The sequence below is a fragment of the Urocitellus parryii genome, chromosome 1 (genome assembly GCF_045843805.1).
Source record: "Urocitellus parryii isolate mUroPar1 chromosome 1, mUroPar1.hap1, whole genome shotgun sequence".
Lineage (NCBI taxonomy): Eukaryota > Metazoa > Chordata > Mammalia > Rodentia > Sciuridae > Urocitellus > Urocitellus parryii.
The window spans coordinates 148,349,940-148,377,341 of NC_135531.1; the positions used below are offsets into that span (position 1 = coordinate 148,349,940).

General features: G+C 38.0%; 1 protein-coding gene across 1 annotated transcript in view; it reads right to left on the bottom strand.

The window, feature by feature from the left end:
• Positions 1-6,665: 6,665 nt before the first annotated feature.
• Positions 6,666-27,402, bottom strand: part of Gabrb2 (gamma-aminobutyric acid type A receptor subunit beta2) — a 228,056-nt gene continuing 207,319 nt past the window's right edge. Inside the window, exon 11 of the mRNA XM_077797704.1 lies at positions 6,666-8,782. Coding sequence (XP_077653830.1) covers positions 8,435-8,782 — 348 coding nt within the window. The 3' untranslated portion in view covers positions 6,666-8,434. The remainder of the gene's footprint in view (positions 8,783-27,402) is intronic.

Here is a 27,402-nt window from a genome sequence, read left to right on the forward strand (position 1 = left end):
CCATATGTGCAGTCATACATGTATCTAGGGTAATGATGTCCATCTCAATCAACCATCTTTCCTGCTCCCATGCACCCTCTCTTCACTCCCTCCCCTTTGCCCAGTCAATATTCCTCCATTTTTCCCATGCCTCACCACTCCCTGTTATGGATCAGCCTCCACTTATCAGAGAGAAAATCTGGCCTTGATTTTTGGGGATTGGCTTACTTCACTTAGCATAATATTCTCCAGCTCCATCCATTTACCTGCAAATGCCATAATTTTATTATAATTCTCTCTTAATACTGAGTAATATTCCATTGTGTATATATACCACAGTTTCTTTATCCATTAATATATTGAAGGGCATCTAGGTTGCTTCCACAGTTTAGCTATTGTGAATTGAGCTGTTATGAACATTGATGTAGCTGCATTACTACTGTATGCTGATTTTAAGTCCTTTTGGTATGACTGAGGAGGGGGCTACTGGGTCAAATGCTGGTTCATTTCAAGTCTTCTGAGGAATCTACATACTGCTTTCCAGATTGGTTGCACCAATTTGCAGTTCCACCAGCAATTTATAAGTGTATCTTTTCCCCCACATCTTCCCCAACATTTATTGTTGTCTGTATTCTTGATAACTGCCATTCTGACTGGCATGAGATGAAATCTTAGAGTAGTTTTGATTTGCATTTCTCTAATTACTAGAGATGTTGAATATTTTTCACATTTTTGTTGATCGAATGTATATTTTCTTCTGAGAAGTGTCTGTTCAGCTTCTTAGCCCATTGATTGATTGGGTTGTTTATTTGTTTTGGTGTGTTTGTTTTTATTCCAGTACCATGCAGTCTTTGTTACTATAGCTCTGTAGTAAATTTTTTAAATATGTTTTAGTTGTAGGTGGACTCAATATTTTATTTATTTATATGTGCTGTTGAGGATCAAACCCAGGGCCCCACACATATGAGGTGAGTGCTCTACTGCTGAGCCACCACCCCAGCCACTCTGTAGTATAATTTAAAGTCAGGTATTGTGATGCCTCCCATATTGCTTTTTTTGGTTTATAATTGTTTTGACTATTCTGGGCCTTTTATTCTTCTGAATGAATTTTAAGACTTTTTTTCTTGCTGAGTGAAGAATATCATTGATATTTTAATGGGGATTGCATTGAATTTGTATATTTCTTGTATTACTTCAACTATTTTAACAATATTAATTCTGCCTATCATGAACATGGGAGGCTTTCCACTTCTTGTGTCTTCTTCAATTTTCAGAGAAATAATTTTCCTGAAACATCCCATGTATTTTAGATTTAGAGCAAGTCTTAGAAGAGTGCAAGTCTATCTAATAAACAGACTCCTCGAAAATCCTACAATGGTTGGAAAATAAGAGAGGAACTTTTCTCAACACCAACTGACCAGCTCTTTGGGGGTTAAATATCTCAGCACTTTCCCTTCTTGCAGTATGTGTACCATGAACCCTGTACCTGTTGGTCCCATTGTCTTTCTAACACCCACCTGGGCTTGACTGAGCACAGGCCCATGCAGGGACAGACACACACATACATCCTACTGCCATCACCACCACCAGTCATAGGAGCATGTTCATGTATTTGAGCATATATGTGCTCTGAGGATAAGAAATGCTGAAACTTAGCAGGAGGGATTTCAAGTGCAAGTTTAAGAATTTCACATTCCTAGATTTTATAATTTATAACACCAGCTGAGATGAACTGGGCTGCTTGCTCATTAGTAGTTATAACTCTTCTTTAACTGTGAATTCATTGAATGATTGGGTCCAGACACCCTACCTCCCATAGCATGAGTCTACTGAGGTACTGTTTGGTCATTTCAAAGTCACTAAGGGGAAAGAATATGAGAATTGTCACCAACTAATTCACTGGACTTGGGATAGTTCCATGTGTTTGGGAATGTGCAGGGACTTTGTGTGTCTATTAGGTCTGGCAGGGAGTTTATCAACAAATGTTTCTTGTGAAGTGATCAAACAAATAAGAATTAAATAAGCCTGGTCACCCACTCTTAATGATGAGGTGGAAATCACTTGGAAGGATTTAGGGGTGAGTCCAGCCTGGGTAGAAATCCAGCTGCTTCTTCCTCTCCTTGACAAGGTACTTAATCTTGCTGAGCTTGAGCTTCTTCTACTTTCAGGACTATGGTAAAGACTAAATAAAGATGAACTTTGTGAAATGGCTAGTGTGTCTTCAGCAGATGTATGTTTAGACATCAAATAAATGAACATCTCATGTTTATCATGTTTCCTGAAGAAAGCAAGGTCTTTTATCCTTAAAATCCAATATCTAAACAACGAGAACATTTAATAATGGCTGTGAAGTTTTACATATGGTAGTTAAAAACACTTGTGAGATGTACACTGAATATTCTAGAATGATAGCAACTGACAAGAGCCGCATATATTATTTACAGACCACTTTTGTACCTTGTACTTTGCTAAGGGGGGGCCTCATGGATTTTTTTTTCTTTTAATCTTTACAATTACCCTATAAGCGAAGTGAAATTGTGTCTCTGCTTTACGGACAATGAAATTGAGACTTCTATGCATAATCATTTGCTTCATAAGTGGCAAATCAAAACTCAAATAGAAGTCTGCCTGACAGCAGGTTCTGAGGTTCCAAGCTTTACTTTGTTTGACACAAAATCCTTGACTCTATGATATAATTCATACAACTGTTCAAAGATATAAATATTCTGAATATAATGAAACCACACACACAACCTTTTAATTTTTATTTATATTTCTTAGTTTAAGAATTACACACTAGCCAACATTATTATATATTTACATGCTGAAACTGGCTGCAATAAGTTTAAATTCAAGAAAATAATTCTTATGTGCTATTCATTTATAATCCTCATTTTTTTTTACTATCTCATTTATCCCAGAGATTTTAGTATAGTTCTCTTTTTAGAAAGACATGAAAACAGATGCGGTGATATCCACTTGGTGTTTGCATTTTGTAGACATTGGAAATGTGCATTATGTGCATGTGAAGAAAGGCTATAAGGTCATCAGTAAGGCTGATAATCACTACATTGTGAAGAAACTAGAATATCACTTTTTATAAAAGGACAGTTCAGAACTATGCAGGGACAGTATTTATAACAGAACTATTTAAACACCCATGCAAAGGAAAATTAAAAATGTATGGAATTAATTATAGGCAACTTTGTTTGAGTGAATTAGATTCAAAATTATCATGGCTGAATTCTCATTATTGAACCAAAAAATAAAGTAAGCTGAGGGAACTGTCAACTTGTTTCAACTGGTACAAGGACACAGACATGGAATCAGATTAGAGGTCAATGTGATAGGGGAGTGACATTTGGTTAGGAAGTCAAAGAACATAAATTTTGTTTTTCTTCATTTTGGATCATATTTATCTTTATCACAAAAGCACTTCTTGAAGCAAATTAAAATTTGATGTCAGAATTGTTAACATCTACAGCAATGTTCTACTACTTATCATTTTCTAAAAACTAAGCTATTTAAGAGCGCTGCCACCCACCCCCACTTTTAAAAATCGTTTCTTTAGGGAAGTATCTTTATTAGTATCCTGCTGACTCCTTACTAGTTTCTACAATCTTTCTAGTGCATTTGGAAAATGTTTTATAAACCTTTGGTGTGAAGCAGTGTCTCCCATCCCCCCATTTCCCCTGTTTTTTTTTTTTTCCTTTTAAAAAATAATTCTGGAGTCTTTGGTTGAAAGGAACAATACTATCTATGGACAAAAAAGCTACTGTTTAAAAGAAGAAGAAAAAAAAAACCTTCTAGTGTGCATTGTGTAGCAATTGTCTGGAGCTGTTATGAATAAGCATTTTTATTTTCTGTAATGCCATCAATACAAACTTTCACTTTTTGAAAATTGACATTTAATTTGCAAACTTTGGTTTCTAGTAATCTGACATATTAAAAAAAACTCTATTAAGATATCGATAATCATTTCTCCTTTTTCCATTTTCCATTTATAAGGCTATCTCTTGGTTGTCAAATTGACTACAGAAAACACTACCGGGTTTTCTCATAGCACAGGGAGGGTGAGAGGAAGTGAACCAGAGGGGAGTGGAAGATTATGAACGTTTGAGTCTGTGTGTGTGTGTGTGTGGTGTTTGTGTGCGTGCATGTGCACGCATATGAGATAGCAAACTGAAACCCTTCTGTCTGGGATTCCCAAACCATTTATGCAAAAGGGTGTTTAAATTACTCTGCTGGGGCACTCCAGTAACCGCACATAGTAAATACAAACAAAAAAATTAAAAAAAAAAACACAATTATTTGTATCTACTGATTATTCATTTACAGCATGTTTGATTATTTACATAATATTATAACACATCAACTTAAGCCATAAACAGAATTAGCACGTTGCCTTACCATAAAATACAAATTAGAAGTTAAAAATATTTAAGAAATCTGTTTTAATATTTACACACTCTCAGTGAAAGTCATGGTTGCTCACATAACATGTACTTTGTACACTTAGCAAAATGGCATGATTGCTACAGTTGTATTTTTCCCTAACCAACATGGTGGGTTTAGTTTCATTTTTTTTTTTTGCTCCTCCCAGGAGGAATTTTTATCATTTTCCATTTTCTTAAGACATTTTTGCTTTTAAATCACTGATGGACAACATTATTTTTATCCTTAAAAAAGAGCAATTAGACAGGCAATGTGAGAACTAGTTAACTTGGATATTCCGAGGTACAGTACTATTGTAGTGTCGAACTCTGCAAAGGTTCATAAGAACTGTGGGCATTGATGCGCTGATACGAGAAATGCTCAGTACCCTGTATTACTTATTTCAATATGTTGATTGTTGGTTGCTAAATTAAAAATACATATACACTGGTTTGGTGAAGGAAACAAAACATATTAGCTTATTCCTTTTGTTTTCCAACATATGGATGCATATATATGTATGTATGTTTACATGGATCGATATATACACATATACACATGTAGATATGTTGTAAGACCTGTGTTTGTTGATGTTGTCTTGCTGTTTCTGTTTTTGAATATGAAGTTAATCATAAAACAGGAACACAGTTACCTATAGAAAATGGAAATTGTCTTAGTTGCCAATTTAATGCAGGTCTTGTTCAAAATAAATGTGATTCATTTCTCCATTATGCATTCCACTGCACTTCCTTTATGTGTTGTGCTTTTTTAAGCTGACGAGATTTTTGTGTATTCCTAATGCTAGAAGGTAAAGTCTTTTGGTTTACAAATCATCATCATCAGTAGTAGTAGAAGTATTTTACTTAGCACTGCTTTTGAAGAAATGATTAAAGTCTAGATGGCACTGCTTGAGTCTTTTCCCCTGTTATTAAATTGCAGTAGAAAGAATTGTAACATTCCTTTGCAAACACATGATTATGTTGCATGGGTTTTCAATTCTGAAGTGCATTTCATACCTACTAGCAGTCATGTACAATATATATATACAGGTTGAGATCAAAGATTTCATTTAGACTGTGCATTTTAGAGTCAGATTTCCTATGAATTTCACAAAGATGAGAAAACACCTTAATTGCTGGCTATCTTGCAGTTTTATAATCAAAAGAAAAACTATACATATGTATAAACTGATAGTAATATCATATCAGAATTGCAAAAACACACCTTTGTGGTCCTTTAGTTTAACCACTGGATATCAAGCTGACTGGCTGTCTGGATTTATGAAGCCTAGCACCCTTCCTTGCGTTTGATGACTGCATTCAAATTCACTAAACATATAGCTTAGAATAAATTCTATGTCTACTGTTATTTCTGGACAGGATGAGTCAGTTTTTTTCTATCTATATGTTTACTGAGTGCCAATATATGATTTTCGTTCTAGGACACACATTTCAAGGTTCCATCTTCTCTCCTTTACCTCGTTTCTTTACATCATTGAGAGCAGAAATGAATTCCTGGTCATATGTATTTGAGGCTCATGCTATGAAGATGTATCCCTTCACATTGATTCAGATTGTTGACTTGCCTAGACATCCAAAATTTTATTGTAATCATGAATGACAATATTAAGAATTTTTATGGCTTTTATGGAAATTGCAAATAAGAGCCCACTTCTAGACTTGGGCTCTGAGTTATGTCTAGAAAAAACTTTCTGAAATGACATTTTAGACTTGTGCCCCTGAGTTATTGATAAGCTCCTTCCTGTTATTTTCTACTCAAACTTTACTCCCTGGCCACAAGGGGCAGGCACTTTTATTAGTGTGACGCCCCCAAAGATGATTGCCTAGGAGAAAGCATGTCCCTGGAGAAACATGAGAAACCTCTACTCTGAGCATACAGGGAAGATCCTTGGTCAAATTCTGCCCAGAGATTATACTCAGAGGTGTTCAAGTATGTAATCAGAAATAAAAGCCAGACTTATCTACACTGGGGAAAATTTTTTTTATCCCACCTTGGGGCAAATTCAGAAAGTTGAATGACAAACTATTTTTTTCTTATGTTGTTGTTCTCTACTAGGTAGAATAGGAGAGCAACAAGACTCCATGATATTCCAAACTACTGAATTAGGAGGGGAAGAAAACATACATTTTATCCACAAGAAAATAACTGGCCTTGGCCCATATGCATGATTAGAAATGTTACAAATGTTACTCTGAAAAGAGGATGCTTTTGTTTTCTAAGTAGAAACGGCAAAGTCATCTTCTGAGAAAAAGTTCACTCAAATCAAACTTCACAAAAAATTTAACAATTCACTATTTTCTACACAAAAAGCAACATATGAGCCTCACATCGATAGAAATAAAATATTATCAGCCTATTGTCATTTCTGTCCAACATACGAATGCATATGTCCAATTAATACAAAAAGAAACAAATGGCATAATTTAAGGTAGAATAAACCAATATACCACATCAGCCTAATTATCAGTTATATATTTTTCTGCAATATCAACCGAGGCTCATAACTCTCAACAGATTAATGTGGCTCTGTTATTACCTTATTGTCCACTAGTTTTCATATTTTCCTTGATTAAGCAGATTGCAATATACACAATGGAAGCACCTGTTAAGAAAATCAAATCCAGTGAACCCACAAACTTTTTTCATGCACAAACTCTTTTAAAGTATTGTTTGCTTTCAAAATTATAAAGGTAAACTTCATTGCCCTTATGAAAAATAGAGTTCACTCACTCTCCCAAAGGCTTACTGTGCCTGTCTCCTAAGAATATTATCAGAAGTTTGGAAGCAAGAAAATCTGAAGAGGACCATTAATCCTTTAAAGCAATAAACAAATCCTCCTTTTGAAATACCCTATTCAATTCAAAAAATAAACTCATAGGGAAATGTTCTAGAGATACCTGGCACTCTCGAAGGAAGATAACCTATTTGTTAGCCATGTCTGTATTCTATATTCCTGCATGACTCCAGATCTAACCTGAACATCTAAGATACTTCTAGTTCCCCTAAATTTTCTATTTTCTAGCTGTATTCTGATTAGATAAATTACAAAAACCTCTTTAGATATGCTGTCAAAATCTTGTGATGTTGGGAAAAAAATAATTCTCTCTCTACCCTTTGCCACTGGACACAGTATGTACAGACCAGATGCTGTGGGGCAGTGATAGGGATTATGCTTGCTTGTTTTAAATTTGTTACAACACTCATTTCTGGAATTTTTTACTCTGCTCTGTGTTGTTAACTTTTTAGCCACCTAGAAAATAGTTTTTTTGCAAAATATTTTTTGGGTACTCCCATGTATGATAATGTTCAGAAGAGTCTCTATCTCTAAATGCCAAAATGAAAGATATCCTAGTTGATTCCCTATACTCCATCAAACACAGACAATGACTAAATTGCTGACCAAGTCTCTGCCTTGGCCCCAGCCCCTGTGGGCTCCCCACCCTAATCCTGCTCCAACTATATGAGAAGCTACCAGTTCAGTGGTAATTATCTCCCCATGACATCATGATCACCTTAATAACATAGGCACAGACCATCCCAAAGTAACATGTGTGCATGGTACTGCTGATAATGTTTCATGAGCACAGCGCTATTTCAATAGCATGCCAACCTTAAGAATGAACACAGAGAGTGTCTGGATATGACCATATCTTAGGGCGATGACTGACAATGCTATGGAGCCTTTTCAGAATATCTTCTAAATGTTTCCCCTCCTAGTAGCTGCCTACTACACAGATGAAAACGGAATACTCAAGCTCCATCCTGTCATCATGGGCTCACATCCCTTGCATTTTAACTGGAAAACCACAAGGACCTTAGTGTATTCATTACTTAGAAGAAGCAACCCAAACGGTATGAAATGGACCACAGGATAGGCCAGCAACTAAGGTATTTTAGCATCACTTTTGTCCTGGATTGATGTGTTTTCCAAGTCCTACGTCAGGCTGTACAACTGTTCTGAGGAGGAATCGAGTCCTTGATTCCCATGGGAGGCCATGTTTTAGTTCACATAATAAAGCCAATAGACGATGTTGAAGAAGGAAAAAACCACTGGGAAGAATATGCGGGACCACCTATCTATGGCATTCACGTCAGTCAAGTCGGGGATGGTGATCTTCAATTGCGAGGCGCGTCTCCGCAGGCGACTTTTCTTTTGCGCCACGTGTCGTTCCAGAGCATTTCGACCAAAACTGTGCCTGGGCAGCCCGGCTTTCCGATACTGGATGTTGGAGGCATCGTAGGCCATCATCGTGCTCCTGGGGTCTCCAAGTCCCATCACAGCCTCCGATGTGGCCATTTCGTTTTTGATTTCAAGTGTGCTCAGTAAGATGTTTTCGTGGGGGTCCATCTGCAAGGGAGAAGAATCAGAAAAGAAAACTCAAACAATAATAAGCCTTGGTTGGTGCTTACAATGCAAGGAAATATGATAAGATACACAGTGGGAAAGACAACTGGCTTTGCTATTTCACTGTTGAGTCCGAAGTGTGGCTCTGTCCCCATAATCGATTTGAGTTTCAGTTTTCCCATCCGTGCAATGGTATAATAATCCAGCCCTGGAGAACTGTGGCATTTATGTAATTTTAGAATGCAGTATAGAGTGCTGTTAGTATCCCTATCATTATTTCTGTTTAGGGTATGCAGGTAACTAGAAGGTGGCCTGATATGTTTTAAAGAATGTACAGTCTTTATATGAACACATAAAATATTAAACTGTACTTGGTATGAGATAATGTCAGGTAATGAATTACTGGATTATGCTCATAAGAGTTTGTAGATGATTTAATGGCAAAACTAGAAGTAAAATTAGTAATTCGTAAGGACATGCAAGTACTTTTTTTGTGTGATTTCATTTCATTGATACTTTTGAACAACCACAGTAGAGATGTCACCTTAAATTTGCAATGTCAATATAAATAAGTTAAAGGAACCATTTTGAGCAATATAAAACAGGTCACATTTGACTTGCCAGAATATAAGAGAATTCAGAATGAGGAATTTGAAAATGAGAGGCTAACAACTAAACAGAGTTGGAGGTAGAGAGTTTTGAGTCTAGGAAGGAACTGGCTTGAAAGGAAAGAAAGGGACAGGATTAGAAGAGACATCAGGCCCAAGGCTGACTGCTCAATTGCATTCTCTTGATTCAGCTCTCTTTAAATTTTTTTTCCTTGTAGATGGACACAAAACCTTTATTTTATTTATTTATGTGATGCTGAGGATTGAACCCAGTGCCTCATATGTGCTAGACAAGCGCTCTACCACTGAGCTACAATGCCAGACCTGAGTCATCTCTCTTGATGATTTCTTCTTGCAAAGACAAAAGTAAAGGATGAACACTGACATCCTGATTCTCAAACATTGAATTATTATATAATGTTTAGTGCTGTGTTAAGAATGGGGTGCCTTAATTTTAAAGGGGCTAAATTGTTACACATAACAGAACCTAGCCACCTGAAGTTATAATTAATAATAGACTATTACTTATTTTGGTAGAGAATAAGAATACAAAAATTTCCATTAAACTTTTTGGATTTACAAAGTAAAGGAAAAAAATGATAGCCACCAATGACACATGGAAACAAGATGACTCAATTGAAAGATATGATGAATGCTCTGAGCTTCATGAATTATGCAGATGGCAAAAAAGGTTATTAAGATTATATGTTAACAATTAGCTTTCAAATGGTTTACTGTTCCTGCATTATAAATTAAAATCAAATAGCTTTTGAGAAACAGAAGCTACAAAAATATAGAACATGCTGGTATGCATTAGCTGACCAATTAGTCTGCCCCTTGATCGGATATTCTGTATGTTTATTTATGGTGGCATTTTGCATAGTAAAAAGACTAAATAGATATATTATTAAAATTAATTTTAAATGTTTTTAAGACTTGGAAACTAAACTCAATACATGTTGAAAGAGATCTGTCAAAGAAAGGTCGATTAATGGTTTTAGTGATGGGTTCCTGCTCCCCAGGGAAGCAAAGAGATATTTAAAGGCTGGTGCTATTTTCTAGTTCTTGGCAGCTACAAGAACATACATACTCTTAAAAGGCATTCTTCTCCCAGTTTACAGGTGAGGGCATTCATCAAACTTCACAGAGTCAGACAGATACTAAATGGAACTGGGACTCAAACCTTGGTCATTAAAACTCAAAGGTGAGAAGCCGGAGGGTGCCATCTCCCAAAACTCAAGGAACGCAAAGCTGGTGAAAATGGGAAACCTATGGCTCCTTGATATTTCAATAATGTGTTTATTTTCTGTTCTTCTCTGGGTTATAAACTTTTTTTTTTAACCACTTAGAAAATAGTTTTTGAGCAAACATTCTTTTGGCCACTATGCATGAGGACACTCGGGGCTCTCCCCCTCTCAAACACCAGCATGACTCATTTTTTTCACTGAGCAATTATAATAATATGTGACTTGATACCAGAACTGGCTGAGTTAAAAGTCTAAAAAACAGTAACAACCATAATAGAAACTATAGGCAATGGACTACTATGAGGGGAAACTTGTTTCAGGTTTAAAACAAATTAATTGTCCTTAGATAGTCTGTTTAATCTTACTGGGGTCCCATCTTATTACCTACAGAAATCAAAAGCTGAGTTAGATAATTTCTGAAGCCTGATTGACTTATTTTTCCATTTCACCAATTAACAGGTATTGATTGAAAACCCTCGGTGTGCCTGGTAATGTGCCAAATAGTCTAGATGCAGTGTAGGGCAAGTCAGCATGGTGGCTGGGTCCCCATGATAGTAACAGTCTCCAGAAAGAACACCAGCTTTGAGTCAAAAGGTTGTCCTTTAGGGACAACCTTAATTTTTTTTAATAGTTAACTGTTTTCTTCTTTTAATATCTTTATTTCTATTTATTTTCATGTGTGCTGAAGATCAAACCCAGTGCCTGATACATGCTTGGCAAGAACTCTACCACTGAGCCACAACCCCAGCACCCTGATTTTTTTTAATTATTATTATTATAATTATTATTATTTTGAGAGAGAGAGAATTTTTTTAAATATTTATTTTTTTTTTAGTTTTTCAGCGGACACAACATCTTTGTTTGTATGTGGTGCTGAGGATGGAACCTGGGCCACACGCATGCCAGGCAAGAGCACTACCGCTTGAGCCACATCCCTAGCCCCTGATTTATTATTTTTGACATTGGAAAAATAAATGCCTCTGAATTTGGGTTTCTTCAACTATATTGGTATCTAAGAACTCCAGAGATTTGGGGAGACTAGCTGAATTAAAACATGTGAGAAGAACTTGAGACATTAAAGTACTTTATAAGTTAACTATTATTACATGTTGTACATGAAGTAGGATATATATACAGGTCCCAGTGAGATAAAAAGAAAAAAAAATTGACAATACATAACCAAGCACTCCCCCAAAACCACTGCCAAAAGATAAGTGCCTTGCCTTGCCTTGCAGAGTTGCTCCGCTGTGCACACTGTAAGTTCTCAAAATTTTGTAGCCGATCTTGTTATAAAAATGCAATTGACATTGATTGAATGAATAAATTTGACCTTCTGGAAACAGGGATGGAGAATGGCCTTTCTGTAGGTAAAGGTAATCATGTCATCCCCACTGGAGATCTGGTCAGGGGGAGGTGGGAGGGTGCGGGTGGCAGGGGAGGTGTATTGAATAGTAACATCAATTAATGAGGTGCTGTTACTCTTTGGGGTCAGTCACATCATCATAATACTTCAACCGTATTATAAGACTCATATAGACTCAATTAACGCATTAATAGTCAAGGAACAAATTAACCTGAACAAGGAAAGTAACTTTTCCTAGAAAGCACCTATCCATGACCATGAAGCTGTGAAGTGGAGAGGGATAAGGTATAACCATCTCCAGGTGTAATTTATCTCTCAACAGGGACAGAACAAAGCTGGCTGTAGTTCATTAGGCTGCACATCATGGTTAAAGCCCAAGACACTGCTCTGATTATCCCATCCTGTCTTTCCTTGAAGGACCAATTTCTCTACTACTTTCACATATTTTCTACAAAGTCTATATTTCACTCCCTCCCTGCCCCCCCCCCAAAAAAAATAGGTGAATCCCTCCCTGTAAGCCACACTAGAGTGTCCATGTACATCACTCCTGGGCCACCAACACATACTTCCCGGAGGTTTGGCACAGTGACTCAATCAACACCTGGGACTGCACCTGTTGTCTATTAGGTGGGGAATGGAGGATGTAGCTACCAACAATCCCTGAGTTCTGGATTCAGACAATGCAGAGTTTGATTCTGGGGTAACAGCCTTGAGACCCTGGGAAAAATCATTCAACCTCTCTGAGCTCTGTTTTCTTAAATGTAGAATAGGGAAAATACTGATTCCAGTCCACTGGGGTTGTTTGAAGGAAATAAGTAACAGAACATTTGGGCTGAGGATGTGGCTCAAGTGGTAGCATGCTCGCCTGGCATGAGTGAGGCTCAGGTTTGATCCTCAGCACCACATACAAACAACAATGTTGTGTCTGCCAAAAAAAAAAAAAAACCCTGAAAAATAAATATTAAAAAAATTCTCTCTCTCTCTCTCTTAAAAAAAACAAAACAAAAAACAGTACATCAAAAAGTACTTAGCCCTACTTTGCACATAGCAAGAACTGAAAAAACTGTAACTGATCTCTGTATAAAAATGCAATAGATGTTCATTGAATGGTTGCATTTGATCTCCTGCTGCCTTGTTATTAAATGCCATTGACAGGTAAACAAAACAGAACTTGGATATCATCATAATTAAAAAAAATTATTGTTTCCTTTAGTAGCCTCTGTAAAATGCTGAGAATAATTCTTAATAGCTACTAAACACTGTATGTTTGTTACCAAACATAAATGAATTTACTAAATATGATAAAAATACTAAAACAAATTTTATTTATTTATTTATTTATTATTTTTGGTGCTAGGGATTGAATACAAGGCCTTGTGCGTGCAAGGCAAGCACTCTTCCAATATATATCCCCAGCCCCCCAATTATTTTTTATTGTGAGGTAAGACAAACAGAAGCTGCATTTCACTTCCTAGGTGGAGAGGGAACAACAGACTGAGAGACAGTACTAGGTGCCCCAAGTTCACAGAGCTCACCCGCTTGATACTGATCCCAGGGGAAAATGCAGCCCAGAGGCCAGGGCCTCAGAGAGACATCTCCTGTGCTGGTGAGATACACACACACACACACACACACACACACACACACACACACATAAACCCAATATATATATGTGTGTACATATAAACATATATATATATATAAATATTTATAAATACATATGTGTATATATGTATATGTGTGTGTGTGTGTGTGTGTATATATATATATATATATATATATATATATATATATATATAATTTTTTTTTTAATTTGGTGAGGTGTTTAACCACTGAGCAACATCCCCAGCCTTTTTGTATTTTATTTTGAGACAGGATCTGACTAAGTTGCTGAGGCTGGCTTTGAACTCATGATCCTCCTGCTTCAGCCTCCAGAGCTGATGGGATTATAGGCATGTGCCACCACAAGCAGCTCAAATCATATTGATAAGGGCACATATAAGGTCTGTCTCATTTATTGTTGAATCCCCAAGCTTCCGGAATACTCTTAGCAAATAGTAGATGTTCAATAAATAAATATTAATGAATGAAATTAGTTCTTTTTTTAACTAGTAATTAAATCTCTTTGTGAGGCATCAGTAAGATGGGTTTAAGTTTGCAATCCCAGACTGAAGACTGAAAATTCAGGGGCCTACCTCTTGAGTTCCTTCCCTGCTCTGAGGTTTCTGCCACTAGTTATACAGTTCCCTTTCTAGAGCAGCATGCTCAGGTACCTGAGATCTGGAAACTTTATTGCCATGGCACCATGAACCACTTCCACAAGAGATGTCCCATTGTTACCTCAGGGAAGGGCAACTAGCAAGTAATATCTAGAAGCTACGACTAAGAACTTATGGACTGAGCCCTTTTATTACCCCAGTACCCTTGTAGGGCAGGCACTAATCCATTTCATGCTTGGGCCAAAAGTCACAGAGAGGTTAGGGAACAATACAAGTTCACACAGTGAATAAGTGGGCAGAGCAGGAATTAGAATCAGGTCTTTTTCACTCGGCCATGCTGAGACATGATGGCCCAGACAACCCAGCAGCAGTGCAGAGCTCATAAAAGAAGACTCTTTCCATACGTGGCAGGGACTGTCAGCTGGAATCTTGCAAATTTTCTTTACAGAGGGATGGTGAGAGTTTGGAATTGAAGGTCACTAAAGGTGAGAACTGGTATAAAGCCCTGTTGACTTCAGCACTTTCCAGGAAGGAGAGAAGACATCTGGATTTCGGCTGCTCCTCAACCCCATTCCTTCCAAGAGCTGTCTGGGAACCCACAACTTCCCCATTCTCAGTTCCTGTGACTCTGGTGGGGTGTTTGCCAACCATAATTCTCTGGACAGCACCCCTCAGGCAGGGGCACACAAACTTTTCTGAGCAATGACATACAGGAGCATTCAGATAGACACACCTAAATGAAGACTCTCAAATACTGTCTCAAGGTGTGCATCTAGAAGCACACGGCCCTGAATCTACACAAGCTACTGAGATAGTTAACTGTGAGTGCAGATTCTAACATAGAACAGAACCAACACAAAAGAGAGCTCACGACCCAATGCCACCATATCTCTGCATCTGCCCATGCCTGATTTGGTGACACTGAGGGAGAATATTCTTCCCTTCCTCCTTTTCCTCTTTCCTTCTCTTTCCTCTTCTTCTTCTGCCTCCTCCTCTTCCTTCTTATTCTTTCTCTTGTTCCCCTCCATTTTTCTGTCCCTCTCTCTTTCTTAAACCATCAAGATTTGGGTTTTATGTTTTTTTTTTTGAGGCCCCGATAATCCTCATTGAGATATAATTCATCACATTTAATGGTTTCAACAATTCTGTAATATAGGCAAAGCAGGAAAGAAATGAAAGGAATTTCACTTGTATAAGATTTTTTTTTTCCTTACTCAAATTGGAATGATGGAAAATCCATTAGAGCAATACCATTTTCAGTATGTAGCACAGAGTTGGGCTTCAATATTTTTGGCCGGAACTTAAGAACCCAGCAGTTGCTAGGCTGTTAAACTGACTATACTTTTTAAAAAATTTATTTGTTTCTTTGTTGTTGTTGTTGTTGTTTTCCCAACAAAAAGGTATAAACTACAAAATAGGGCAAGGGATGTGGCTCAGTGGTTGAGTGCCCCTGAGTGCAATACCTCCCCGCCACCCCCCTTCCAAAAAAGTATAAAGTGTGCTATGCATAAACTTCCCAGGTCAAGAGCAAAGATAACAGAGGATATGGACAGACTTACATGTGGTTTAAGGGACAAGGGTAGAAAGTCTTGTGGGACACTCCTTTAAGTTTATTTATTTTTCATATCTGCCACTGTTTATGTAAAAGGAAAACAACTTTTCATAGCTTCATGTTCAGTTCAATACTAATTACCCTTCCATGGCTTCCACTGAGGTGTCTATTTTTATAAGGTGTTTTTTTTTTTTTATATGAAGTTAAGTCTTTGTAAACCTGGCATGCATTCAGTACTCTAAGAGGTGAAAGAAAGACCATTTCTATTTGACAAGGCAGGAAACTGAAGCTCAGAAAAAAAAATGAAGTGAATTACTTAAAATTTTACTATTAATAAGTAATAAGAGAAGTGCCTAAAAATATTGGGCTGTTTATGACAGTCAATGAAATATGACATGCTGCCTTCAGCTTATCTTGAAAATCAATCAGGGAAGCCTGACTTAGTCATGGTTTGGTTGGTGATAGTCTACTGTAGTGGGTCCCAAACTTGAATGTTCATCAGAATCCCCTTGAGGTCTTATTAAAACAGATCTCTGGTCCCCACTGCCAGGGTTATTGAGTCAGTAAGTCTGGAATGAATTTCAATAATCTGCATTTTTAACAAGTTTCCAGTAACTCTTGGCTGCTCCTCTAGGGTCCATGCCTGGAAAACCCCTAGTCTACTGAAAAGCAGTACAAGGACATGACTTCAAAGAAGGAGCAGCAGAGGCCAAAAAATAATGTAAAATTGAATACCTCCCAGCTGAAAAGCAGCTTTCCCTGAGAACATATGTAGCTGTTGTTTATTATTTACTAGGCATAGTATTAAAGGTTTTATGCAATTATCATTTAGTCCTGATATTGACAATAATCCTATCTAAGAGGTATTACTAATGTCCCCATTTTAAAAATGAGGAGCTTGGGGATTAGGGGTAGTTAGCGATTTGCTCAGAGTTACCCGGTTGGTAAGTAGTGGAGCTGGTACTTAATCTCTTTTTCCCATGGTTCCTGTTCTTAATTACCAGACTATATGACTGGATATCTTGAGACTTTCCTCAGTTAGAAGTTTTGTCTTGGAATACTCTGCAGAATATACTTAAGTGACAAATTTTTAGAAAAAGGAATTTAGCTAATTTTAAAACCGAGCGTGGACACCAACCTGTCCGGTCTTTCTCTTCACTTGAGCAGTGAAGATATTGGAGAAACCATGGATCTGTCCCTATTTTTATGAGGACATTAATGAGAGACAGCTTTCTGTTAAATAATCAAAAGGGATACTTGGCCATCTCTACTGTCCTAGAAAACATACCAAAATATTTATCAAAAATTTATTTCCTTGGCATTCATTTTCATCTATTCAAAGAGATGTGAAGATTTTGTCCATAGCACTTGAAACAAGAAAGAGGGAAGCAAAGGGAAATGAAATGAAATGGAAGATAGAGAGATAGCACTGGACAGATTGCTGTTCCTGGGCATAGACTGCCTTAGCATGAGTGCCAGGGCAGACCTTGAGTGCATCCTGGGTTCTGCACTAGCTGTTATCCATGCTCAAGTTTATATATCCATTCCTGACAAAACAGTTTCTTTTTTTCTTTTTTTTTTCTTTTGGTGGGGCAGGTATACTGGGGATCAATCTCAGGTCTCTTGACCACTGAGCCATGGCCCCAGCCCCATTTTGTATTTTATTTAGAGACAAGGTCTCACTGAGTTGCTTAGCTCCATGCCATTGGCGAGGCTGGCTTTGAACTCGTGATCCCCCGTCTCAGCCTCCTGAGCTGCTGAGATTATAGGTGTGCACCACCGTGCCTAGCTGACAAAATGGTTTTTGATGAGGTTCTATTAAGTTCTCTCCTGATTCCAATTCAACAATGTGCTCTTGAAACTGTGCTTTATCTGGAGTTAATTGTGCTTATCAATCAAGAATCAAGTGATAAGTTTTGGGAAATAGACTGACTAATTCATACCACCATTCCAGAGACTCCTGTAATGATCCCTTGTAAATGAGGGCAGCTTAAACACTGGCCAATTCCACTGTTCTACTGCATAGAGGAAGACACTTCTCTGCTGAATTGACTTATTTTCCAGAAGGACCCATGAATTGATGGTTCTAATAATGGCAAATTCACATTGAATGTTTTAGATTAAGAGGGTTTATGTTTCTTTTTCTTCTCCTCATCCCAACATTTTTCACAATTAGGAAAGAAACAACTTTGGCTAATAGAGTTCTGTTTTGCTTTAAAAAGGTATTGCATTAACCACCAAAGGGTGGGCCTTATTTTTATACAATAGTCAGTTAATTCCAGGTTTGGTTTCAAGTTTACCACTTCCTTTTCTACACCTTTCTCCGTGATAGGTATGTGCTCTGAAGGAATGGCCTTAGAATAAATAGTCTATGGTTATATACAGAAAAACAGATCATATCCCTCAGTGACCAAAGAGCATCTCAAGCTTATCTTGGAGATGGAAAATGGTACGATTTTAAATCCCAATTCACCTCTCATGTCATCAAAAGAAGAGTGAGAAATTGTGAAAGTCCAAGAAATCCTCACTGTGAGATTTCCAATTACTGAGGGTAGGAGATCTTGTTTTATCATCCATGAAATGACATTGTGACCTGTGAGACTTGAACTGCTAAGGCAATGAACTGCTGACCACACGGGAATATCCGAAGCACTCTTTCCAGAAGAAAAACACTCTGAAACTACCTGGCATGCATTCAGTCCTCTAAGAGGTGAAAGAAAGTTCACCCAACAGAATGTGAAACAGAATTAGAGGACAGCAAGAGAGGCCAACATCTTTGACTCTTTTAAATCCCTGAACCAAAGTGAACAGAGAAATAATAACCCAAACAGAGGGAGTTTACAACTGGAAAGGAAATACGAGAGAATAGCTGAAGTACTCAGGTAGTTGCACGAGGGGCGTCTTTTGTTTTTTGTTTATTTATTTATTTTTTAAATTATTGTTGGTGTAGAAGGGTTTCTTTTTCTTTTTCCTTTTTTTTTGCTTTTAAAGACAAATTTTAATTGATATACAACAATTTAATGTGTTTGCAGCAATATGGATTACCCTGGAGTAGACTATGTTAAGTGAAATAATCCAGACACAGAAAGACAAGTACCATATGATCTTGGTCATTTCTGGACTCTTATACAAAGATAGTTATTTTTTAATAAAATCAGTAGGAAAAAAACTGGTTACTTTTTTACTCTGATTTTCTTACTTCTATTAGATTTCTGTACAGTGTCTACACTCTCAAAACCAGAGTGTGAGGATGGAGTCAGCATTACCAGCTATCTGTAACAACCATTCCCATCTGTTATGGTGTGGATATGAAGTGTTCCCCAAGAGTCATGTGTGAGACAACCCAAGAATGTTCAGAGGTGAAATAATTATGTTATAAATGGTATAACCCTGGTAATGGATTAATCCACTGATATAGGTTAATGGGTGGTAACTGTAGGTAGGTAGGTAGGATGTGGCTGGAGGCAGTAGGTCATTAGGGGTGTGCCTCTGGTGGTTATATTTTGTCTCTGGTGAGTGGAGTTCTCTCTGCTGCTTGGTGGCCATGTCGTGAGCTGTTTTCCTCCACAGCTTCCTTCCACCATGATGTCTGGCCTCACCTCAGGCTCGAAGCTATGGAATCAGTTGTCAGTGAACTGGACCTCTGAAACCATGAGCCCAAATAGATTTTTTCCCCTCTTACTTGTTTCTGTCAAGTCTTTTGGTCACAAAAGCTGACAAAAACACCCACAAAACACAGAAGTTCCTAGCTATTTCAAAGCTAGTCAAATAGTTGAAAATATTTAAATTTATGTTTACAGATTCAAACCTTGTGCTCTCTCTACTAATTATTTCAGTGTTGGATGAAGAAAGAGGATGCCGGCAGCTTGGAAACATGCTACTATGTTTTTATTGTTTTGATTTTCAATTTCTAAATTCTCATGGATACACTTCTCAAGATTTCTTTAGTAAACTGTTTGGTAAAGAAACACATTAATGAATTCATTTTTCAAGGATCAGGTGAGTGACCTGCCTGGTTCTCCTCCTCTAAAGTTGTGATAAGGTGAAACGATTCTGCTTCCCCCACACAGAAGTCCATCTGGCCAAGCAGGGAAATCAAATGAGCTTGGGGAAGTTTTAGGTAACTGACTTGAGAGATAATGATGTTTTCAGAGGATGTAGGAGGCAGACCTCAGGAGCAGAAGGAGAACAGTAAGGTTTTCCTTTTCAAAGGTCTTCAGAAGATAAGCCTTTCACATAAAAGTTGTAATTAACAGCCTCAGTAGTGAGGAATCCTATGACAAGCTTAAGCAGTCTTTTAATGGATGTTCTTACCCTTTTGGTCTTTCTCATACAGATCCCTGCCCTTTTCAAAACCCACTAGCAGAGTGAAAAGGATACCGACCTCAGTAATGAGCATGGGTTCTAATCCTGGCTTACTGTGTCTGGGCCTCAGTGTGGTTTTAAGCAGAAAATGTAGGTGGGCTAAGGGAAGTCTTGGCACACTCCCTCTACCAGTTCAATCTTCTTGCTGGAAGCTAACTGAATCTCTATGTCCCCAAAGATGGAAAGCATGGGGAGAACATGGGCCTTGCTGCCTTATGTATCTGTAATGCTAACCACAACATTTTTGGTACAAAATAAGCATTCAAGACAAAACTTGCTAATTGCATGTCTGGCAGAGTTAGACTAAGTCTGGGATCACCCATTCAAAATTGGGCTAGGAAGGTCATAAAATGTAAAGCAGGTGAAATGGAGAATGGGAAGAAGTTGGTTCTGTTGTGAACCAAACTGAAAACACAAGCCTGCCTGAAGCCCACTTCAATTCAAAATGTTAAACATTACTGTAGTGGTCAAAATCATAACTGAGCGTTCATTCGACAGGTTGTTTTAGCAAAGTTGCTTTTAGGTTTAATTTATAAAAATTTTCCTCCCAGGTCCATATAATCTGCAATTACCAACTGCCTTCTTCTTCTTCTTCTTCTTTAATCTATAGCATAACATTAAGAATTACAGATAAGAAAAATTTGCCTGTCAAAAATCCTATAGTCTTGCAGCTCCTTTGCAAACCAGGGTTTGGATCCAGTACTAGCATTTCTTTCCCTCATTCTGTTGGGGCCTTGCTGCAGCAAATCTCCTCTGCAGAAATTTTCCTTTGCAGAAATGCTCATGTGGCCTCCCTAATTTTTAGAAAAATTGAAGGCTTACAGTCTTCAATTCCTTTCACTCTCACAGCAACAAGTTAATTTCCTCTAGAGAATGCTTCCTTTCTCTATATGTATTAATTTATGTGGAATCCATTAAGATTGACACATTAACTACAGATCACTGATTTTTGTAAAGAATATTTGGATTGATAGGGAAGGATGAATGTTAAATTGGAGGAGAGTATATTTCAAATTGCTACATTTAATATTGTTAAAGCACAAGGAGTGAATGCATGATGAATTGAATAATTTCTTTTAGAACATTCCAGAATTCTTTCTGGGTGGCTTTTCTTAATTTAATAAAGTACATGCTACTAGTTTCAATTAAAGTTGAATGGAGGGAGTCATCTTCATTGTATAGGGGAAAAAAGAGACTGGGATGAGATTGAAAATCTCTGAATAAGGAACAAGTGAAGGAAGCTTATTTGTGATCTGTAAATTTTAATGAACATTTCTTTCCTTCAAAGGAGGACTAGAATTATTAAAGTATGGAGTGGAGCTGGGTTTTACAATGAGCTCAAAACCATTTTTTTAAAGAGATAGGGTATGTCTTGTTCTGTTTCCCAGGCTGACCCCAAATTTCTGGGATTAAGAGATTCTCAAAGAGTCTCCTGGCTCAGTCTCCCATGTAGCTGGAACAATATGTCCACTTTATTGCATCTGGCTTAAAACCTTAATTTTAACAAGTTTAAGGAAGGTAGATATGAGAATCTGCCTATGCAATTCTGATAACTCACAAAAAAATTTTAGAGTGGTGAAGGCTTGTTCCAGTTCATTATCACCTGGCAACTGATCTATCTTTTTTTAAAAAAAATATTTATTTTTTTTGTAGTTGGACACAATACCTTTATTTATTTATTTACTCATTTATATGTGGTGCTGAGGATCGATCGAACCAAGGGCCCTGCATGTGTGAGGCGAGCAATCTACCACTGAGCCATAACCCCAGCCCTTGATCTATCTTTTTGTTCCCTGGTTCACTCACCTCAAAGCATCATGGGAGGTGTCTTGCTGAGGGTTTCTGTACATATCATCTAACTAGTAACACAATTTCCCAACTTACTTTTTAATAATTCCAAAGAAAACACTTGCTTGGTGTCTTTCTGAATGCTGGAGACAGCCAAGTCTACTGTTTGTAATGCACAGAGGTGAGGGAGGGGGAAGGGCAGATAACCTTTAGAAGAGGAAATACTTTTGTCCCCAAAGACTTGCACGTGCTGTTAAAAATTGTGAGAGTTTATATCACTAAGATGGGGGGTTGGAGGGGCTGCAGCCACACTCCTTTTGCCTCATAGTCTTTCAAAGCCTACAATAGTAAATAATGAAAGTGGAAGTTGATCAGGTCAAATTTCAAAATTTATTGGATGGCCCTGATTGACCTAAAAGTTGTCACTTATATCTTCCCAGATCACTGGGGGACCCATGTTTTTCTCTTGTTCATGGCTTTTTAAGTTAATCCCAATCTTATCCCATAAACTAATGAAGATGAGTTTGGACATACCAATCCATCCACTGCCTCTGTTATTGGTGAGAGGAAAATTATAACCTATTTCTAGCTTCAACTCATAGAAACGAAAGTTTTATTTCTGCCTCTTAGGCAAGGCACCAAATTTTTAATTCATCTAAAATCTGACCACTCCTTCTCCCTGGAATATACTAACTCAGAAACAGAATCTGTCTACAGACTTTAAAATATCCCATCTAAACTATAATCAGCTCCACTTCATGTCTGAGAGACACAGTCACTCTCCCTAATCTTACCCTCCACCTCCTGTTGTTCTTCATCTAATTTGGTCAAGAAACCAGAAAACTGACGTAATGCAAACCATATGGGCAGGACTTCCATGAACATGACCTAAAAGTACAGCCTGAAGAAGCAGCAGGCGCTTGTTCCAGAGAATGTGCTGGGGACCTGGAATTCAAGTTCTCTCTTATAGCATCTGAGTTTCCTTTGGCTCTTGAAGGAGAGGGCATATGAAGGTCACGTCAAAACAGATCTCTAAAACAGAGATGGGTTGGTTGGGATATATGGATTCTCATTGATTACTGAATCCTGTGAGTATAAGTTGAGACTCATATTTAATACTTACAAAAACTACTGAGGAAAACTGACTTAGCAGCAATTAAAAACCATAGTGTGGTCAAAATGAATTAAAATGTGTCCTGGTAAGCACTGTGCACAACCAGGACTAAATAACTGATGCTAAGGATAGTGTGACTATGGACCAAAAGTCATAGTGAATGTGAGTGGCTCATGATTAATCAAAACAGAAGAGTTCACAAAGTCCATACAGTTCTCTTAGTAGAACTCATTTGATGCGGAATACTATGAAGCTATTTCAATAGGACCAAGGAATTTCTAACAATTGCTTCTTCAGATAAGTGAGAGCTGCAGGATCCTCATTCATCCTTCCTTACTCTTCCATGGCCTGCATCTTTCAGATCTAAGTTCAAATGTTCCTTCCATTGCAAAGCCTTCCTTGATCCCTCTGCATTTTACCAGGTCAACAAGGGATGCTATCAAAGCAATGTGGATACTTCCTTCCCTATCCTTATTGCCATTAAGAATTATATATTAATACTTCTGTCAGAATTTGTTTAAGGTATGTCTTCTCATTGCAATGTGCCATCGGTGAGGGCAAAGATCATGCTTGGTAAGGTCTAAGAAATATCCACTGAAATAGCAGATAAGACCACTAGTCAATAACTGTGTATATGCAAACTATGTTCCTAGCCCAGTTTTAAGCAGTGTACATGGATTAACACATCGATTCCTCACTGCGATTCTTTGTAGTAGGAACAATGATTAGTCCTCATACCATAGGGAATGAGCTGAGAGTGAAGAAAATCAGGGCTCTTGCTGAAAGTAGCACAATAAATAATGAGGGAGCTTAGATTTGTACCCCAAAGTCAGATTTTAGTTCTCAGAGTTAAGACTCACACTATAGTGCCTCCTAGGACCTTATATATGTCTCCTTCAAAGAGTAAAATTCCCTATATTGTGTTGACAGGAGGACTGAGGCAATAGGATTGATAACTAATGCCTGTGGGAACTCCCATCAGATAAGGGGACAGGAGACAGAGATCATGGGGGAGGATAAAGGTGTCCCTGGGCATTAATAAGGACAAACTCAAGGGGAACACAGACCTGTTAGGCTTGGAGGAAGTAAGGGGATGGGAGGAGGCCCCTGTGTCTGCACATTACACTTAGTAAGTGCCAAGCAGGACAATTTGAGGGGTCTTCCATATGGACCCCTTCTACTACCTTTGGTTGGACTACATTTTAGAAAAAGTCACTATATATGAAATGAGAGGACCCCATATTAGAAGAGTCTTTACCCCCAGACTGCAGGGACTTTCAGGGAGTTCCTATAAAAATTCCTGTTCTTTTTGGCCTGAAGCAGTAGTACTGTGTTTAAGAATGTGGATGCTGAAGCCAGGATACTCAGGGTTTAAAGGTAAGGTCCCCAAACTATGATCGTGAGTAAAATACATAAACTTTCTGAGCCTCAACATCCTCCACTGTAAAACAGGTACAATAATATCTGCTTATTTGACTGCAGTAAGGATTACGTATGGCAACTCATATGGAACATTGAATGCTACAAAGGACAGACTCAAGGAAGAGGGACTTTTAATACTGTGGAAGTGACGGGGTGGTGGAACTGAACTTAGGCTGTCTTCATTGGGAAAGGTTTGGTTGTAAACCGGCTTCCAACTCAAGCATCTGTGGGGGAGACAGAGGAAGATACAGAGCAGTTGCTCCCTCACTCTTTACAAAACAAATATGTACACCAACCCAGGTGCTTGTCTTTTGTTACAGCCTTTGGCAGGGAGCTTCCTCTAGGTTTTGAGCTATGTGAATCTTCTAGTTTCATTCTGCCAGGAAAATGTCCAAAGTTGAGAACTCATTATTCACAGAAAGAAGAGACTGTGAATAATGTTTCTTTCCAGTGCTTAATTTGGAGACCTTGCTTGGTTCTTTATCCTGACAGAGGGCAGAGGCAAAAAGTAACTAAAAATATTCTGCGTTGTTATCTGCCAACAGTATCAGTCAAAGTTTGGGAAAGGACAGCTTGCACTCATCAGCAAAACTAAGTTTTCAGACTATTTCTGGCTTCATTTATTTATGGGAAATAAGTCTTTCTTCCTCCAAATTAAGTGCATCTACAAAGGGAGTTTCATTATGATAATAATGATAATATGAAATTACATTTTATGGATGGTATTATGTGGTAGCATTTTAAATTTCAATAGAGATAAGAACATTTATGTAGTTAATTAAATCCCGAAGACATGAGCTTTGGAGTCAGCTTTGAATTGCAACTCCTTTACTCATTAGCTGTGTGATTTAGAGTGAGTTCCATATTTTAGTTGAGCTTCAGTTTCCTCATCTTTAAAACTGAGTTACATCACTGCCATTATTTGGAGGGTTATTTTAAGATTGAGGTAAGGTGTTTAAGGTATGCTATGATTTGGATCTGAAATGTCTCCCCCAAACCCATGTTTTAAAGACCTAGCCCTTGTTGCTACTGGGAGACATTGGAAACTTCACAAAGTAGGACCTCGTGGGAGGTTTTCTGGTCTTGGGGGCATGCCTGTGAAGAGGCGAGTGGGGACCTCAGCTCCTCCTCTTCCTCTGTTATACTTTTCATTCCCAACCCTGAGGTGAATGGTCTTGCTCTTCCATGCCCATGTCCCGCATGACATGGTGCCACAGTCCCTAAACAATGGGGCCAACTGGTCATGGACTTAAGATTCCAAAACTATTCATATCTCTAGCCTTTGTTACAGTAATGGAAAGCTCACTGACATAATCATGTCTTCACATGATTAGACACATAACAAAAGAACTTGCGACTTGACACTGCTACCACTTGTGCAGAATATACAAATTGGCTGATTTATATAAGCAGACAAACTAATTCCTTTTAGTTTTCCTCTGTCCCCATGCAGTGGGTGTTCTGGCGGAATCCACCCCATTTATTGCAATAACAATGAAGACCAACTTCCTGTCTCAGGTATGAGCTGCTTTAAGTCAGTCTTGGTACACCTATCCCTTTGGAAGAGACTCAAAGGGATAGGTGTACCAAGACTGACTTAAAGCAAACTGAGTCAACTGAGTCAGTGACAAGACAGGAAAAGTTTGTTGGAGGCTTTTGAATGCAACAGAAGTTTCCATCTCTCTTTCTGGATATGAATGATGAGACAAGGCACCTTGTCACTAGTGGACGCCATCTGATGTCAGAACAAGATATTGTTCATAAGATTTTTACCAGTTGGCTTGTTCTCCCCCCACCCATGATTGTATACGGTTGTCAGAGGCCAGACACATTAAAGGTGGGGAGAAAAATGAAAGAGACTCAATTAAAATCCCAAATAGTATCTTTAATCATTTCAGATACATTTAACCTAGAACCATGAAAGGTGTGTGTGTGTGTGTGTGTGTGTGTGTGTGTGTGTGTGTCTGTTTATTCTTTTCTAAATATACTAGTTCTGTGCGGAAACGTCATCGTCTTCCAATAGAACTTGTAATAAAAATTCCCTTCATTTATTTGAAACCCCCACTTTCTGTCACAGAATGTTTAGCTCATTCCTGTCTATAATATCAGGATTAATCTGAAAAACCAAATAAGGACTCACTCATCTTCAGAATAAGAAAACTTAGGCCTAGAGAAATTCTTTTGCAATAGTAACAGAGCTTTTCAGACACTAAGCTAGGTTGACTATCCCAGCTTCCTGAATCCAAATTGGATTCTCTGACTGGCTCTGCCAATTACAGAACTGAGGAGAGATATTTTAAAGCAGTTTCACATGCAATCTGTGATTAAAATGTGCAACTTGGGGAGAAAAAAAAAATCTAGGTTTACATTCCAGTTTTATTTAGTCCCTGTTCTACCATTTACTAGTTTGTGTGATCCAGAGTAAGCCACAGAAATGTTAACATGAGGGGAGTTTTTGAGGCTCTGTTTCCTGGTCCTAAGCTTACGGTAGGTACTACTAATTGACCAGCTACCCCAAACTCAGCTACAAAATCCTCAGCATAGTTCTCAGGGCTGATACTCAAAAGTGTCACTCACTGGCATTTCCTGGGTTTCATTCTTGCTCTTCAGTGTGATCCAAACTGTGCTTTGGCATTGCTAATAAGTGTGTGGGAAATGTAGCCTCTGAAATGTTGTCCTAGACCTCTTGAATACAACTCTGTCCTTTACAAGACCCCTAGGTCACTTCTGGGCACATTAAAGATTAAGATGCAACAAGAAATGATACTTTAAATCTCATGGCATTCTGAAAGTCAATGCTGATAGAATTCAAAAAAAAAAAAAAAGAAAGAAATTTTCCAAGAGTCTTGGATAGCTCTCCAAGTGTTCTGAATTTGTTTAAGTCAGTCTTGGTACACCTGTCCCCTTGGAAGAGACTCATTTGGGGGTGGGAAGTGCTGAATGGT